At 45.4% G+C, this 16314-nt stretch overlaps 1 protein-coding gene across 3 annotated transcripts in view; it reads left to right on the top strand.

Annotated features, from left to right (window-relative positions):
- Window positions 1-16314, top strand: part of Astn1 (astrotactin 1) — a 325481-nt gene that overhangs the window by 210072 nt on the left and 99095 nt on the right. For 2 of the 3 annotated variants that reach the window (XM_033762107.1, XM_010630211.1), the window contains exons 10-13: window positions 3368-3505; window positions 3992-4142; window positions 11940-12106; window positions 15156-15350. In XM_033762107.1, the coding sequence (XP_033617998.1) occupies window positions 3368-3505; window positions 3992-4142; window positions 11940-12106; window positions 15156-15350 (651 nt within the window). The remainder of the gene's footprint in view (window positions 1-3367; window positions 3506-3991; window positions 4143-11939; window positions 12107-15155; window positions 15351-16314) is intronic. The other variant, XM_019208353.1, reaches the window with a different exon arrangement.

The following is a 16314-nucleotide window of genomic DNA, read 5'->3' as shown; positions in this document are numbered from 1 at the left end:
TACTTTCCCACATTCTATTTCATGCCGAGACACTGAGCAAGCACAGGCTTATTTTGTTCAGCACTCTCTGGCGAGGGTTTGCTTCTGAGCAGAATTTTCAAGCTTTGGTTCCGTGGGACCATGCAGCATGCAGCTGCATCCACTGCATCCACTGCAGTGGTTGCCACCAGCTGTCACAAAAGAAGGCTCAAGTTGGAAAGCATTCCAGGTGCTCACCCAACTTCTCATGGGTGGTTTTATGAAGTCCTTCTTGCCAAATCTGCATGAATGAGGGACAAATGAGATTTTAGGGCATGTCTCTTCTCTGACAGTTTATTCTATATTTAGTTTTTGGAGTTACTCAGTAGATTTTGCAGATGAAAGAGAGCTTTAGAATTTCACAGGCACGAGCTAGCATGGGGTGGGGAGCTGCTGTAATCCACACCTGAGAATCAGACCAAACCTGTCTTTTCTACTTACAAAGGGGCGACCTTGGGCAGATTACTAACCTTTTTAAAATATATGTGATGACTGGGTAAAATGGGGCAAAACTACCAACTTCAGAGGATTCCATGAGGACAAATAAGGCAGCTCTGCAGAACACTTGCCCTTTCCAGAGGTCCTAGTAAAGGTTAGTTTCACTCCATGTCTAACTTGGCTTCCCCTATGGGGTTCACATTGCCCCTGCCACAGACTGGAGGAAATTACATTGTTTTCTTGTTAATATCCAATGTAGTGTCACAGAAACTGCGGTGCACTTATGAAATTCCTTTTAATATGAAGCCAAGGTCCATCTTGACCATTAGATTCATTCAGGCTGAAATGTTAAGCTTATCCTGCCTCCCACAGAAGATTAGCTTCACTATTACCTCCACCTCTAAATTTGAGCTCTCAGATTATGAGCACTAAATTCTGCTCCAAAAAAGAAACAAATATCTCTTCATTGATCAGTCAATTACTGTTTACTGAGTGACATCCTTGGGGAAGAAATAGGTGGTGGGGCACAAAGATGACAAAGGGCTGTTCTTTGTCACCCAAAAGAGCACAGTCTTATTGGTGATGATAGACACAGGAAAAGATACAGGTCAACATGTAAAGGTCAGTGAGGGTTCTGTGAAAGGTGGACAGTGGAGAGTCCCATGATCAGCTACAGGGTTGTGGGTCTAGGTTCTTGAAGGCTTCCTGGAAGGCTCTGAACCTTAACTGAGCCTTAAATGAGTCAAATTCAGGTGAAGAATGACCCTAAAATCCAGAAAGAAGTCATGTTAGGAGTAAAGGCAAGGAGGTGAAAAGATTAGGATATCTTCAAGAGCTTAGATCAGATGGCAGTGTAGGGGCACAAAGTGTGAAGCAGGTTTGGAGAGGTGGGTGAGGTGCCACCTTCGGAGGCTTGAGCTTCATTCTGTACTCAGCGGTAGAATGTGGAGAAAGACAGTGTCATGGTTTGCTTTTCCCTGAGGAATATTACTGTATGCAGAGGATACAGAGAGAGCAGTGAGGTAGATGAGCGTGTTTTTCCAAGAGAAAATTTAACCATCAGAATGGTCCAGAACTGCCAATGGTTTCCTAAATTCTGTTACATAATCAAAGTATAATTACAATTTTAAAACCAAAATAGAAAACAAAACCTCATTTTTGTGTCCAATGGACTGCCTCCTCCCTGATACCATTCATACTTGTAGATGTTCTTCTTGAAACAATGCTATATTAATGGAAGCCTGCCTGGTATAATGTTGCTGTCTCAAAAATACTCATTACAAAATGCAAAGTGAAATCATACAAATACTTGGAGGTCATGTTCTTCAACTCACATGCACCCATAAGTACCAGATTCCAGGCATTTTGAGGACAATAAGTAGCTCTGAATGAGCTCCTTAATATTGTCAGATGAATGTGTGTGTGTGTGTGTGTCTGTGTGTGTGTGTGTGTGTGTAAATGTACTGTTATATCTTCAATTACACTAGCTGATTCAAGGAAGAATGAAGCCATTGTCTTTTGCCCCCAAATAATGGACTTTGTTCACCTAGGGTAACCCCCAACCCACCCCATGCACAGATATAGCCCCACCTACTGCTATGTGTCCCTCTGGGTGTGAAGATTTGAGAGCCTCCTTCAGAACAATAAGCATTCTGAAAGTTCCCTACAGGCCAGAGAAATAGGAGACCAAGGTCAGAAATGGAATAGAAATCCTCCAAATCCTGGCCAGGACCCAGTTAGCAGAGGTTCAGCCTCTCCCCTGGGAATCCCCTGCAGGTAAGCTGGTACCTGCCTTCTCCTCTTTCAACAGCTCAGGCACCAAGGCTCTTCTTCAGGACAGGGCAGCTCGGTCTGTGGGTCACTCTGGCTGTCATTCTGGAAAGGACTACTCTCCTGACTAGAAGAGATCTGAAGTCACTAACCTGGTTTCCTGTCATCTCTGTAACCCAGGAGAAGGGGTGGCGGGAGAGAGGAGCAAGGTTCTTAAATGGTGCTCCATGACTAGCATGCTAATGGAGCCAGGGCCCGATTCTGCTTAATTGAATGCATCTCCCTCACATGAAGTTGGGAGGGGACACCAGACTGCCACAGCCTCGTGATATCCCACCCACACTGGCTTTTATCCCACTGACTATTTTTGACTGTGAACAAAGAGCGTTTGAATGCCTTTGAAATGAAATGAATGAATAAATAAACAAATAATCTCTCATGGTTTCCTTAAGCTCTCCCTTGAAATGCTGATCGACTCTTTTATTCCTCTTAGCCCTTGTCATAAGAATAAAAAATCTTCTCCATATCCCAGGGGTTAGCACTGTTAGCTATGGCTGTGGGTAGGAGGGCAGAGAGTACATCGGGGTCCGTTTTGTTCATTTGTTCATCCCCTCTTTTCCTCCCTGGAGGTGCCTGGCTTCAGTCATTTCTGTTCCCACCACACAGAAGCCACAAAAGGGGAACTTTCTTCTTGCCTTTTGCTTGTCAGGGTTCCCCCGGGCATGGAGAGAAACCGTGGCTGCCTCTGTGGGTGGGCCACCCAGCCGTGAGATGAGGATGGTGGGCGGCCGGTTTTTCTATTCAGTTAAACGACTTCCAGTTATATCTGACAAGGGCACCCCAGCTTCAAACCTGAAGAAAACCGAGGCTCACTTTTTAGGACTTGATAAAAACCACTTCTGATATCCGGTGAGTGGGCACTAGAATGAGTTCTCCAGTTGTTGGCTGTGTGAGAAAGAGCAGGCCCCTCTGTGTGCCTCCGACACAGTCATCTCATCCGTGAAAGGGCAGTCAGGTCTCTTATCTGAAGACGACGTACACAGGGCGAGCAGGAAGCAGCTGATGACAGGACACCAGATCCTCAGGGTGGGGGGTGGCGCTGTCCCCAGCCTTCACCTCCTGGCGTTCTGTGTCCTTGCAGATTCACCTACACCCTTGGGGAGGGCATGTGGCTGCCCCTCAGCAAGAGCTTCGTGATTCCACCAGCTGAACTGGCCATCAACCCATCCGCAAAGTGTAAGACAGACATGACTGTGATGGAGGATGCTGTGGAGGTCCGGTGAGTCTGGCTTCCTGATGCTGAGGCCTTGCTGGCCTGAAGGTCCTAGGTGCTAGGACAGAAGTCACAGCAAGCTGAAAACAAACATGGGCAAGCTGCCTTTAAATTCCCTGAATCCAGCATCGTACTTCACTCTTCATCTAGGTCAATACTGCACACTCCACAGCTCCTTAGCTGGAAGAAGACATAAAATTAGAATTTGTAAGCACTTCTCCTATACCCCAAGGACTGACAGCCAATAAAATGTTAATTTCCTGGCCCAAGTTTAGACCTTCTTCTTTGACCAGGCGTTATAGCCTTGGCTCATTTCCCAGATGTAAAGAATGCCCATTAATTTGTCCCTTCAAGGCTCAGAGTATGGTTGATCTTCAGTTTTTGTAAGAGAGTAAGTCTTGATCCAGTTGACCAGATAGGAACATTGGATGTAACCACGTGTGGCTTCGGACTCCTGTGACTCTTCCCACCTCCCTCTGTGTCTCCCTGCAGAGAGGAGCTGATGATGTCCTCCTCCTTTGACAGCCTGGAGGTCCTCTTGGATTCCTTTGGGCCAGTACGTGACTGCAGCAAAGATAACGGGGGCTGCAGTAAGAATTTTCGCTGCATTTCAGATCGCAAGCTGGACTCCACTGGCTGTGTGGTACGTCTGTCCTGCCGAGCTACGAGTTTCTGTTTGGGGGTGAGGAGGGAAAGCACGGTGTGAGAAGTAATGCAGATATATAGATGAAAATGTGCCGTGGTTCCACATTAGAATCATCACGTAGTCTAAACTAGGAACTTTCCCTTGATACGCACAAACAGCTAATCACTGAATACTCAAGATTCCGTATGGAGCACCTGCTGTGTGTTCTACAGCTCTCCCAAGGAATCAGAGAATGATTCCTTTCCATTCTTTTAAGGAAATGGGTGAGAACTAATAAACTGTTTAATAATATAATATTAACTCTAAGTATAACAGGAAATCTTAGGAAGAATCTTACCTAAAAAAAGAAGTAAGCTATGCCAAGGATAGTAGAGAAAAATATGAACAAATATGTGATCATTTCAGGCCACAGCAATGAACTCTTTTCCCAAGATAGGTTTTTACTTTGTCTCCAGTTCTGTGGATATTGGCCTCCTCTAAAATGTGTTGTGATATTATGGATTAGTGAGACAATTTGGGCTGGAGTGGACTGAGCCACCTTCCACACCACGGATATGAAGATGCAGCAGCAGAGGAAGCCATCAGATGTTGGTTTCTTTTTGTCGGCCCATACTCATGTCTGTGAGCCATGTCATCCACTTCTGGTCTTACTCCTTGAGAGGGAAATAATGCAATCATCAAGAGAGGAGAAGGAAGGGATGGACAGAGAAGAAAGGCAGGGAAGCCACAGAGTGAGAACAGCGGACAGAGAAATCTTTCACAGACTCAGATAGCTGTGCAGAGTAGGAGGAAAGGACCAGGAGCTTCCAGCTCCAGAGAGGATGTGGAGGCCACGCTGTGCTGTGCTAGTGGACCCAGAGCAGGAGAAGCTGTGAGGAGGCTGAGCTGATGCCATCTCTCACCTCCTTAGCCCATCTCTGATCTCCTGTGCTGTTCAGGGAGCAGTTCCTTGTCAAAGAGGGATGCATACTTGGGGGCCAGGGTGGAGGCTCCCAGCCCGAAGGCCTCCTCAGACTGTTTGACTAGACAGCAGCTGACGAGAGCCTGAGTCACTGGAGAAGGCTGAGAGCCCAGAAAGAAAAGAGGGAAAGAAAGAACTGAGGGCAAATTGGAAGAGAAGCTGAAAGGTGCATTGTAGAGGCCAAAGAAGAGCAGAGAGGACTATCAGAAAAACAGGAAAAAAATCATTTGGGAGGTCATGTCTTTCGAAGGCACTGGCAGGTAAGGTGATGTCCCACGGTGGTGGTGCCCCCTCCGGTGCCTGGCCCAGCCTCACAAATTGTATGCAATGAGCCCCCCACCCCCATGGGACCCATCTAGGGTCAGTTTCACTCTTTAACAGAGCTCCCAGCTGAGACACTTTTTTTCCCTTTTTTTTTTCTCTACTAAGCCTGGCTTTCTTCATCCAGATTTTAGCCTTTCATTCCTTATTACTACTCTCAGGTCGTTCTAAGATTGAAACACTGAATGTGCACGTGCGTACTTCCCACCACACACATCGGAGCACACACACACATTCATAGGTACTGGAGTAGACTCTCCCGCTCCTCTCTGTTCCTTCCCGAGCCCCTCAGGGGTTGCCTGTCACGCACCTTCTTGACGATGCCAACTCCTTTTGCTTGGCACAGAGCTGTGCTGAAGGATTCCTGTACTTTTAACATTGTGATCTTTGAGAGGGAGCTAGCAGGAATAGTTCTGATGAATATGCATTTGCAATGAGGCTGCTGTATTTTAGAATCAGAGCCACTGCAGAAAACCGCCCAATTATGCCAGGGCCTGTATTAGCATAATACTTTGAAGTCACTTGCCCACGTGACTCCCAGAGGACGGGAGGGGCCAGCTGATTGGCAGACACATTCAATGTACTATTTCTCATTGGCTATGAAGCATATGATCCCTGGGGAAGGGGACGGACGTGTTGACAGCAGATTCTTGTGACTCTATGGAGAAGAGTAGGCACTTGACTTTGAGCCTGACCTGAGTCTATTGGGCATCAGTACCGTTAGCAGAGTGGTTCCTTATCATCTGGAGGTGGACCAGGGATAAAAGTATCAGTGGTACCAGCTCCAACCTGAGGAAAATTGCCTGTCTTCCTCCTCTGCATGTAAACCTTACATTCAGTCCTTTGGGTGTTGAGCTAAAAGGCTTCTCATAAAGGCATGTTTGTATGAAAGGAGAGAGAGATGACAACATCATGGCCCTTCAGAAATCTGGGAAAGGGGCAGAGGTGTGGGAAGAGGAAGAGTATGGGCCTGTGCATTTTCCTGATTTAATTCAAACCAGACAGGTGGAATTCATGTTGTGTCCACATGGGCTGCTCAACCTTCATCCTTTCTAGGAAGGCAGGGCATACTTCTCAGCTGTGCATGGAATCCCACAGGGTTACTTGCTATCCAGTCGATTGCCCTGTTGTTTATATAGTCTCTGAGGACAGGCAACAAATAGCCACGAAAGGCACAGACTTGTACAAACCAGTCCTGCCTTTCTACAAGTTGGACCTCTCTCCAACTGCTGCAGATTGCTGGAGCTTCAGGAGGGCTCCTAGGGTACAGGACAGCCAGCCCCACTGATGACCAAAGGGTGCTCTCTGTCCTATGTGCAGGGAGTGAGGGGGAGCAGTGGGAGGCCTACAAAGCACACAGCACCAGGTCAAGGTCCTTCAAGGGTGCTGTATTAGCATGTTGCTGCTTGAATAAGTTAGTTTTGAAGATTTCGGTGACTTAAAGCTACATAAATTTATTTATTTGTTTGTTTGTTTGTTTATTTATTTGGTGCCAGGGATTGAACTCGGGTCCTTCAAGGCAGGCAGTAGAGCCACTGAGCTAAATCCCTGGCCCTACATAAATTTATTACCTTACAACTCTATAGATGAAAATCCCAAATTGGATTTCACTGGACTAAATCAAGGTATTACCAAATGTGTGTTTCTTTCTGGAGGCTCTAGAAGAGAATCCATTTCCTTGTCTTTTCCACCTTCTAAAGCCTACGCACATTCTTGTGACCGGCTTCCTCAAATATTGAAGCCAGCCACACTACATTTTTCTGAGGTTCTGTTGCAGCCCAGCTTCCCCTCTCTCCCATTCTGCCTCTGTAGTCCACATTTAAGGATTCTTGTGATGACATTAGGTCCATGTAGACACTTCAGCATGATCCTCTCATGCCAAGATCCTCAACTTGATTACATCTGCAAAGTCCCTTTTGCCACAGAAGGCGATACATTCACAGGTGCCTGTCCTTGTGTTATAGGCAGACTTGGGGAATCTTCTGAGGGAGGTGGAAAGCCACAGGAGTAGACTTGGCAGCAGGACTCCAGCCTTCCAGCTCCCAGCTTTAAGCAGGGTATCTTCACTGTTATCAAGTCTTCTATTCAGGCTCAATATAAAATTGGAGTTGAAGCAAAAATGAAGAAAGTAATTCATGCTCCTTGTTCATCTTCACACTTACCCTAGAAGTGACCATAAAAGCCCCTTTGCTTTGTAAGTTGTTGGAAAGTACTTAGGTGACCAGACTTGGCCACCCAGGAAGGAGAGGTCAGCTGCCCTGCTCTCTTGTTCACAGAACACGTGACCTTTCTTGCCAGAGCACTTTGCTGGAATGAACTTTGAATCACCCAGTGACCCTGCTGCCCTTCCCGGGACATGCTGTCCACAGTGGTTTCCCATGAAATGTGTCATTTCATCTCTACCAGAGCATAGATGTGCAGAGACCGTTACAGATGACCGTCTCTCTTTCTGTAGGACTGTAAGCAAAACAGTATGCCTCAGAGGCTCCCAGAGAAATGAGGGCAGGAAGCTATCACAGCCTGACATAGAAATTTAACTCCATCAAACTTTAGTTTTTTACCCCCTCGGGAACAGTCCTGCCTGGTTTAGGCCAGCATGTCAGAGCCCATCAAAAAGTCATGGAAATCATCATTTGTGAAAGGAGTAAGATTGCCATCTAGTAGAGAAGAACCTATTTTGAGCTGCAATTGTAGTTGCACATTATGAATCATCCAGGTGAGGTGAGGCAGGCTCAGCCTCGGGAATTTGTCCCTCTTCTCCCTGGAGCCCTGAGTATGCGCCATGCCCATCACTCATCGGTGTCTGCTGACAGAGCAACCACTTCGCCATCTGAAACCGAGGTGTGCGTGTCTTGGACTCAGAGATTGCACCAACCTCCTAAGCAATTAATCAAGCAAAAATCATCAGTAGAAAAAGAGTAAAGAGAGCAAAGAAAAGGAATTGAATGGAGGAAATCATTTTAATCTCATTAGCAAATTATGCCTTAGACCAGTAATAAGTCAAGAAGCCATAAGCATCTCGTGAAAGATGATTAACCTTGTGTATTTTAGGGGTCACTGAAATACGAGCTCATTTATTAGCTAGCCCTTCTCAATAGGGGAGGTCTGTTGCCATAATACCTGGAGATTTTTTTCCCTTACAGCCGTAGTTAGTAAAGTCCCTGGGACTGCTCAGTGTCATGTATATGGAGAGTGGTTAATGTGTGACCTTGGCGCTATCCTATGAGCAAATAGTTCCTTTTCAAGGGGAGGATCATAGCCTGAGAGCCAACATCTAGCAACATAGAAAATGCAAGCTCCTCCTAGAGACAGGATTTTCTCTGACCACCTGGGCTCCAGATACACAGATTCCTATAGAAGGGGCGGGCTTTATAGCTTTTTGTATTTAGATCTAGATTTTTGAGGAAAGTAGAATTTGAATATAATAGCAGAAGGAAGATTAGTCCTTAAATGAAACACATTTATATCATGGAAAGCTTGATGAACTCCTTGGGGAATTGGTATTCTGGTTCCTAAGTGTTAAGAAGAAAACCCTGGCCCCAGCCCTTTTGGAAATATTTCTAAAACGTTTTCTTTTGAGCTGCAGCCTAAGTCAGTTTCTCTGCAGTGAAGATAACTGCACCTTCTCAATGATGGTGAATCTGATCTTGCCTTCAAGGTTATCCCTCTGGACAGTTGGCCGTGTTTTGTCCTAAAATATGTGTGTCCATAATATGATAATATGGAGAGAGAGAGAGAGAGAGAGAGAGAGAGAGAAAGGAGGAGCAGAGAGACAGACAGATAAACAATATTAGGTTGAATCTACAAACCCTTGATTGACCCTAGAATATGCTCCAAGAATTGCTTAAAACAGCTGCACAGTGAATCCACAGGACAATGGACAGCATCACCTTGTTGACAAATTGACTTTACTTCTTTAGGATTTTCTACAAATCCATGTTTTGTCACAGTTAGGAAAACAGGATGGCAGAATGGAAGGGATACACACAAGCTTTGAGATCTCACAGGTCTACACCCAAAATCTGATTCTGCCATTTTTCACCACTGTGACCTTAAACAAGAACTTAGTCTTCCTGACTCTAAATTTGTTCATCTGAAAATGGGTAAGATAAAGCATGCCTGTGATGTTGGGGTTGAAGATGATATATGTAGTAACTCATGTCCTGCACAAGGAATGATTTAATTCCTAGTTGCTGTGATTATTTTTATCTTTGTTTATAAAGAAAAAAATCTGACTTGGACAAGGCAGCTATTGCTGTCTTCTTTCCAAATTTCTCAAGAAAATGTGGATATCAGGTGGTCCAATTTAGGATAGCAGTGGTCGGTCTTCTAGGCATTAGGGTCAGGCAAGCTGTGGCTATGCCAGTTTTGGGATTTCTGGCACCAAACCTGCTCATGTTTCATCCAGTGGAGTCTGTCAAAAATCACGCTTAATGAGGCATTCTGAAAAAAAGCAGGTGGTTAGGAACATGGGAACTCCTGGCTGGTGACAGAGAGCTAGCTGGTACAGGCAAAAATAGCAGGAAGATTGGATTCATCTCTGCTCGATGGCTTCTAGCAAGCTTTATAGAAGAAAATCCAGAGGGGTGGGGAGGGAGAGGGAGAGGAAGAGGCTGAGTTCCAGTGCAGCCCATTTAATTCCTATCAAACTTTGTGTTTCCATTCCCAAATCGATGATGCTGAAGCCAGCTCCCTTCTGGTGACACATCTGGCCTAACAGCTGGACAGCCAAAGAATTTGATGTGTGAGGGGGCTGACAAAACCTAGGGTGCAATCCTCAGCTGCCTCATTTGCTACTTTACTATCTTGTGGAACATCTGGATTTATACAACAGGAGCAACTCCTTTAAAAGCTGTCAACTTGTAGCACTCCAGCTGCCCTCCTGTGGAGAAAGGGGGTGGACCATGCTAAGGGACCTAGCAAGCTCCCAGGGAACCGTTTGTTTTGGAAATTGCAAAATTAGTGTAAGCAAATAGTGCATGCTATGATCCTGCTGTGATCTTTGAATGAGGAGGAGGGAGGAGGTAGGCTTTCAGAGGTATGCAGTCAGGAGCTCTGGGCTACAGGGCAGAGAGAGCAAGCCAGGGAGCAGGGGGGATAGGGGAAAGAGGTTTAACAGTGTTCCACTGCGATTTGCAAGTTTTATTTGAATTTGGGTTCGGCAAAGTGACTTTGCCAATTGAGAGTCTGTGTATAGCTAAGTCTTAAAAGCCCAACCTTTGTAGTCCTATCTGGACAGACTCCCAACTTTGCCCCCTCCCCTGCTGTTCTAGCTGCTTGAGCCTGACAGGTTATTTGCCCACACTCAGAAAGGGCCAGCTCTAATACAAAGGCTCAGCATCTGTTACACAGGGAGAAGCAGGATGGGGAAAAAAAGGTCACTGGCTTCTACCGGGGATCCTGGGTGAGAGGAGTTCTCACATTACCTGGCAATGTTGATAGTTTCCTTATCTTTAAGTAGGGAAAATACAGAGTGTTGTGAGATAAAATGTCTGAAGCCCTCAGCACAGTGGCTGGCTCCTGCAAGTGTCTGGGGTGGAGACTTTTGGAGCAGCCACGTCAGGACTCCACAGACAGTCTGCCAGGGCTCGAGTGTGGACCTGTCGTGCGCAGCAGTGCGTCTGTGGGATGGGTAAATGCCCTGCACCTCAGTTTCTTTGTGCATCAAGTGGGGATGCTCACTTTACTTACCCATGGGGTGCTGTGAGGTGTTAGACCACTGCCTGGTGGGGAACAAGCTCTGGAAGCTGCTGCCATGGCTCGCCAAGCTCTAGAATCTTCCTCGGGTGCTGACATCTTGCTTTGATCTCCTCCTTTGTTGTCATTTTTGTGGAGTTATTGGGACAAAGTGGTGCAGAAAAGCTAAAAATTTCACAAAAAGGATGTCTGGCCTACACCCAAGCTCAGCACCCATGGGTTCTCAGAGAGGTGCTCTCTTCCGTGTCTTTCTGTTCTTCCTTCCCGGAGGCAGGAATGAGTACCAGCCGCTGGCCCGCGGAGGGCAGTGGGGCCCCTCTGCGATGTCACAGGGCAAGGCCACTTTCTCCTTTAGGTTGGAAGCCCCAGCTCAGCACGTTCCCTCCAATACTGGCAACTGCTACCAACAACTACAAAGTGCTTTCTCACTGAACGTGTCCTCCCAAGACCAAGTCTGAACAGCGGCATCCCCTTCCCCTCATCCAAAGAGATCTCTGCTGATGCATTTTAGTTCTGACCCCGGAAGTCAGCACATCTCTCGGCTCTGCCGGGCTACAGCGTTCCCTTCCAGCCGTTTGGAGGAGATGGCCCTAATGCAAATGTGTATGATCTGTGCCTAGTTGGAAGAAGCCGTGAGTCAGAAAAAGTCATTCGCTTTTAAAGGGAGTCCAGGCCAGGGGACAATTCATGGATTACTTGCCAGTGTAAATAGCTTCAAGACAGAGTGCTAAAAATAAATGTCGGGGTCATTTGGTTCTCAGAGAACCCAGCCCCCTGATTCACCTACCTGTGTGGATGCTTTCTGGTTATGCCAGTGCCCGTCTGGACTCAGCCCCATGAAGGACACCTCTGGCTGCTATGACCGCCACATAGGCGTGGACTGCTCAGACGGCTTCAACGGCGGCTGCGAGCAGCTGTGTCTCCAGCAGATGGCGCCCTTCCCGAACGACCCCGCCTTGTACAACATCCTCATGTTCTGCGGGTGAGTTGAGCTGTCGGATGGCGAGGCGGCTGAGACGTGAAAGTCCCTGTGAAAAAGCTGGTCACCCTAAGGCCAGCCCTGAGGCTCTGAGGAAAAAGCCCAAAGCGTGGGAGAGGAGCCTCAGGGAGAGTCTAGTCCAACCCCTGTGAAGGAGGAAACCCAGCTTAGGGATTTACCTGTGAGGCAAAAGTAATCACCCGGTTTGCTTAAATCGTTGCCTAATTAAACCAGAGTGTTTCTGGATACGTCTTGTGGGGGCTATGTTAATTATGTGTTCGTGACAAAAAGCTTTCCATGGTCTAAAACTTAAGAAAGATTATATGAAACTAATCAGGTAGCAGAGAAAGGAGGGGTGTCTCTGAGTTCTGGAAGCTTCTCTAAATTCTGCCTTCAAAGTCTCAGCACTCAGTTCCCCTCAGTCAAAGGAGTTGTGGGCTTGCAGGGCCCTTGGGAGGGCGGGCTGGCATCTGCCCTCAGGTTAGCTCTGAGCAGGAGCAAGGCAGGCAAGACCACCCCAGAGGACCGACGACAGAACTGCTGCCTAGCTAGGTTAGACGACTCCCTCGTGACTCGAGAGTTGGTAAGTGGGAAGACTGGGATCAGAATTGGGCCCTTTCTGATTTTTTAAAAACTTTTTCATTTTTCCCAAAATTTAAATTTATATCACTGAATGGAAATATATTTAAAGACATGTTCATGCTGTATTTATAATAACGATTTATCCTGTTCTGCTATACTCGTAGTTTGCTTTCCTGTCCTTCCCTCCCCTGCCTCCCCTGCTCCCTCTCCTCACCTGCTCCCTCTCCTCACCTGCTCCCTCCTCCTGAAAGTCAGGCAGGGTGTGCTTGCTTTGTGCCACATGCCTTCCTGGCCACGGGGCTGAAGGGAGGAGGAACATTTAGCTCTTGCCCAAGGACCCCACCATCCAATGGACTTGCAAGGAAAATCAATATTTATAGTAATAAAACTGTGCTAGATTGTTGCTGAAAGCCAGGGCCTGCTGAATAATCATGAAAAGGTTGTTGAGTGGAGTTGTAATGCTATTTTATTGTATTTTAAAATTTTATTTCTTTGCAATTGAGCAATTTTCATATTCAGTTTCTTGTAAAATCCCATTCCATGAATAGAAGATTGCTCTAAATTTTAATGTTTTCTGTAATGTTATCATTAGGGTTGACCCACTTCAATTAATAGAAATAAATTCAGCCATGGTTATATCCATTTTAAAAAATTATATATATGTATGTTTGTGCAGAGAGCTTTGTCAGGCGGGAGACAGAGAAGAAACAACAAACCATCAGACCTGGTTCTCACTCTCAAAGGAGTTTGCAGTGGGGCACACACCTAGGAGAAAGGGGGAGATGAGGCAATGTGGAAGGTGAAGCTATCAAGAGGTTTAAAATGGACAGCAGGGACCAGCCTGCTCAGAATCCTTCCCAGAAACACTGTGTCTGGCTCAAGGAAGGGATTGCGTCACCGTCTTGCCCTAGAACTGGGCAGGAGCCATGAGCCACAGGGTCCTCTGTGGGTCTGCAGTCCCATCTGCTCCCTGGACTGAGGCAGTCAGCCCCTCACTGGACTTTCTCTCCTGTTCCTAACAGGACTAATCACATGTGTACTTAGAACTATCCAAGGTGCTATGCACAGCCTGCCAGAGAAGTCGTTGATTTGAGGTCCTCACATAAAGGCCATATCACATGCATTTGTAATTAAAAAGCTCTACTCACACCTTGTTCACACAAATATATAAATGGGAGATAGGCAAAACTGGCAGTTTGTATAACAGGAGCCACATTTGTATCTCTGATATTAATAATAGCAACATTTAATGAGTACTAGCTATGCATAAGATATGTATATATAATTTAGCTATAACCATATATGAGATCATATATAACCATATATAAGAGTTCTTCATGTTAACTGTGTTAATTTTAACAACCCAGTGAAACAGTTACTTTCTCCACCTTGTACAGTCTTGGAAACTGAAGCTCAAAGAGGTTTATTAACTGTCCCAAGATCACCCAGGGAAGGAGAGAGTCGTTGCTCTTCCAATATTGCTTCTCACTCCTTAAAACTGTGATCATTTGTTCCCCCATGTAGAACAAAAGCCTTTGTCTTATTATGACAATTACAGTGTGGAGAAATAAATGATGTGCTTTTATAGCATGAGCATCTTTAAACTCCTAAGTGCTATAGTTCTAAAGAGAGAACTAAATTAAATCAATATTCTTTTTCAATGACAATGTTACCACGTAGTTCCTACTTAAGCAAACAAATGTATGCTCTTCCTAATATAACTGCAAATAAGTTCTCTTAAGTGACTTGTGAGTCATTGGCCCACGCTTACCAAATGAGTATCGCCTTTCCGTTAGAGTAACTGTATGTGCCCATGGGGAGGACATGAGGAGGCCACTCCTGGTTAATGGTGCACGTGGTGTTCACACCACGTGCCCAGCAGGTATTTAGTTCAGGACGGCTACTCTGGATGATGGGGGAGTAGGTATGGGTTGTTCTTGTGTTTGGATACATTCAAACAGAACGCAGCTGGGAGATCGTAAATCTTACTAATTTCTTAGTTGACTTGTCACAGGACCACATTAGAAAGTTATTAATATCTTAAACACAGTGTCATTCCCTTTGCTGCCTGATTACGTTTTCAACAAATGTAAGACCTCACCACATAAATGGTTCTTGAGAAAGACTCTCATACATCTTGAGTTTAAATGTGTCAACTCATTTACAAATAGAGCTGGTAATTCTTACTCTGACCTATGTAGGAAAACCTCCACTAAGAGGAGAGAGACTTCCAAAGTTTTGAAGGACTTATTTTCAAGGGAAAGGTAAGAAATTTGGTACCATTATGTGATAGATGGAGCCTCAGTCTATAGGCTTAAAAACCTAATTTATAGAAATCAAAATCAGAGTATTCCTATTCTGGGCCATCGAGCACTCTCTCAAAGGCAGTTCTTCCCAGTTTGTGGAGCTGACTTGCCTGCACAGCTCATTGATGGAGTAATTTCTTATCTTGAGTTCTCCACTACATTAGGTGCATCGAGGATTACAAGCTTGGTGTGGATGGACGTTCCTGCCAACTCGTCACAGAGACCTGCCCTGAGGGAGGCGATTGTGGGGAGAGCAGGGAGCTTCCCATGAACCAGACTCTCTTTGGGGAGATGTTCTTTGGTTACAACAACCAATCCAAGGATGTGGCGCCTGGACAGGTGCTGAAAGGAACATTCAGGTGAGCCTCATGTGCATAGAACAAATTTTCGGGCATTGGCAGATCTCTGAAGAGCTTTACACTCAGCATAAAGTGCTCTATCTTGGAGGAGGGTAAATGAGGTGTCTGTAAAGGACAGGTTATCTTCTCAGCTACAGTCTTCTCTAAGGCTACCCTCTTCCATCAGAGCCCAAGAGCCATGCTTCCTCTGGTTAAGCAGCAAGGTATTAATGAGATTCTGTCTTGCTCAGAAAGAGACAAGATTTCTCACAGAGAGTTTAAGTTGCATTTCCCTTGGAATGGGAGAGTCAGTGTTTGAGCCAGTCTAGGATGGCAGTCAAGCATCCCTCTGGTCCCAAATCCTGGCTGAGAAAGTTCAAGATACTGCTGTTTTTTGCCTATGGAAAACTGGCTTTTTCCCATACTGCAACATAAATAGTACTTTGCAATGAACTGGACTCAGTTGCTTTTTACTAAGTCATAACTTTCAAAATTTGCAAAATATATAAAATAACGTTACTCTTATTTTTGATCATGTATACTTATACTGAGTGAATTCATTGTTGCTTTTGAATGATTTTTAAAAATTTCCATTTCAATTTTTATTGTGGTAAATAATGATAGATATAACTCAGGCCTTATTATAGACATCAGAGATCTACTTGGGGCCTTCAATTATTAAGAGTATAAAGAAGTACAGAAGGTTTCAAAGCCATTTATTTAGCCCATTTCTAGTAGATTCTGCATTTGACCCCTGCCCATATTCTACCTTGCGCTACTTGAATACATCTCAGAACCCATGGCGAAACGCTTTCTAGACCATGACAATGACGATGACAATGATGATGATGATGATGATGATGACATCAGTGTTGTAATATGAATGTAACAGCCACTGATGGCAATGTGGGCCTAAATTCTCAAGAGCAAACTGATAATAAATTCCCAAGCTAGTTCTTGCAGTCCCATCCTTTGTCTGTTACAG

The sequence above is a fragment of the Fukomys damarensis genome, unplaced genomic scaffold (genome assembly GCF_012274545.1).
Source record: "Fukomys damarensis isolate Sample0158 unplaced genomic scaffold, DMR_v1.0_HiC HiC_scaffold_11, whole genome shotgun sequence".
Lineage (NCBI taxonomy): Eukaryota > Metazoa > Chordata > Mammalia > Rodentia > Bathyergidae > Fukomys > Fukomys damarensis.
The sequence above is the reverse complement of the archived record's forward strand: the minus strand, read 5'-3'. Positions and strand labels throughout refer to the sequence as shown.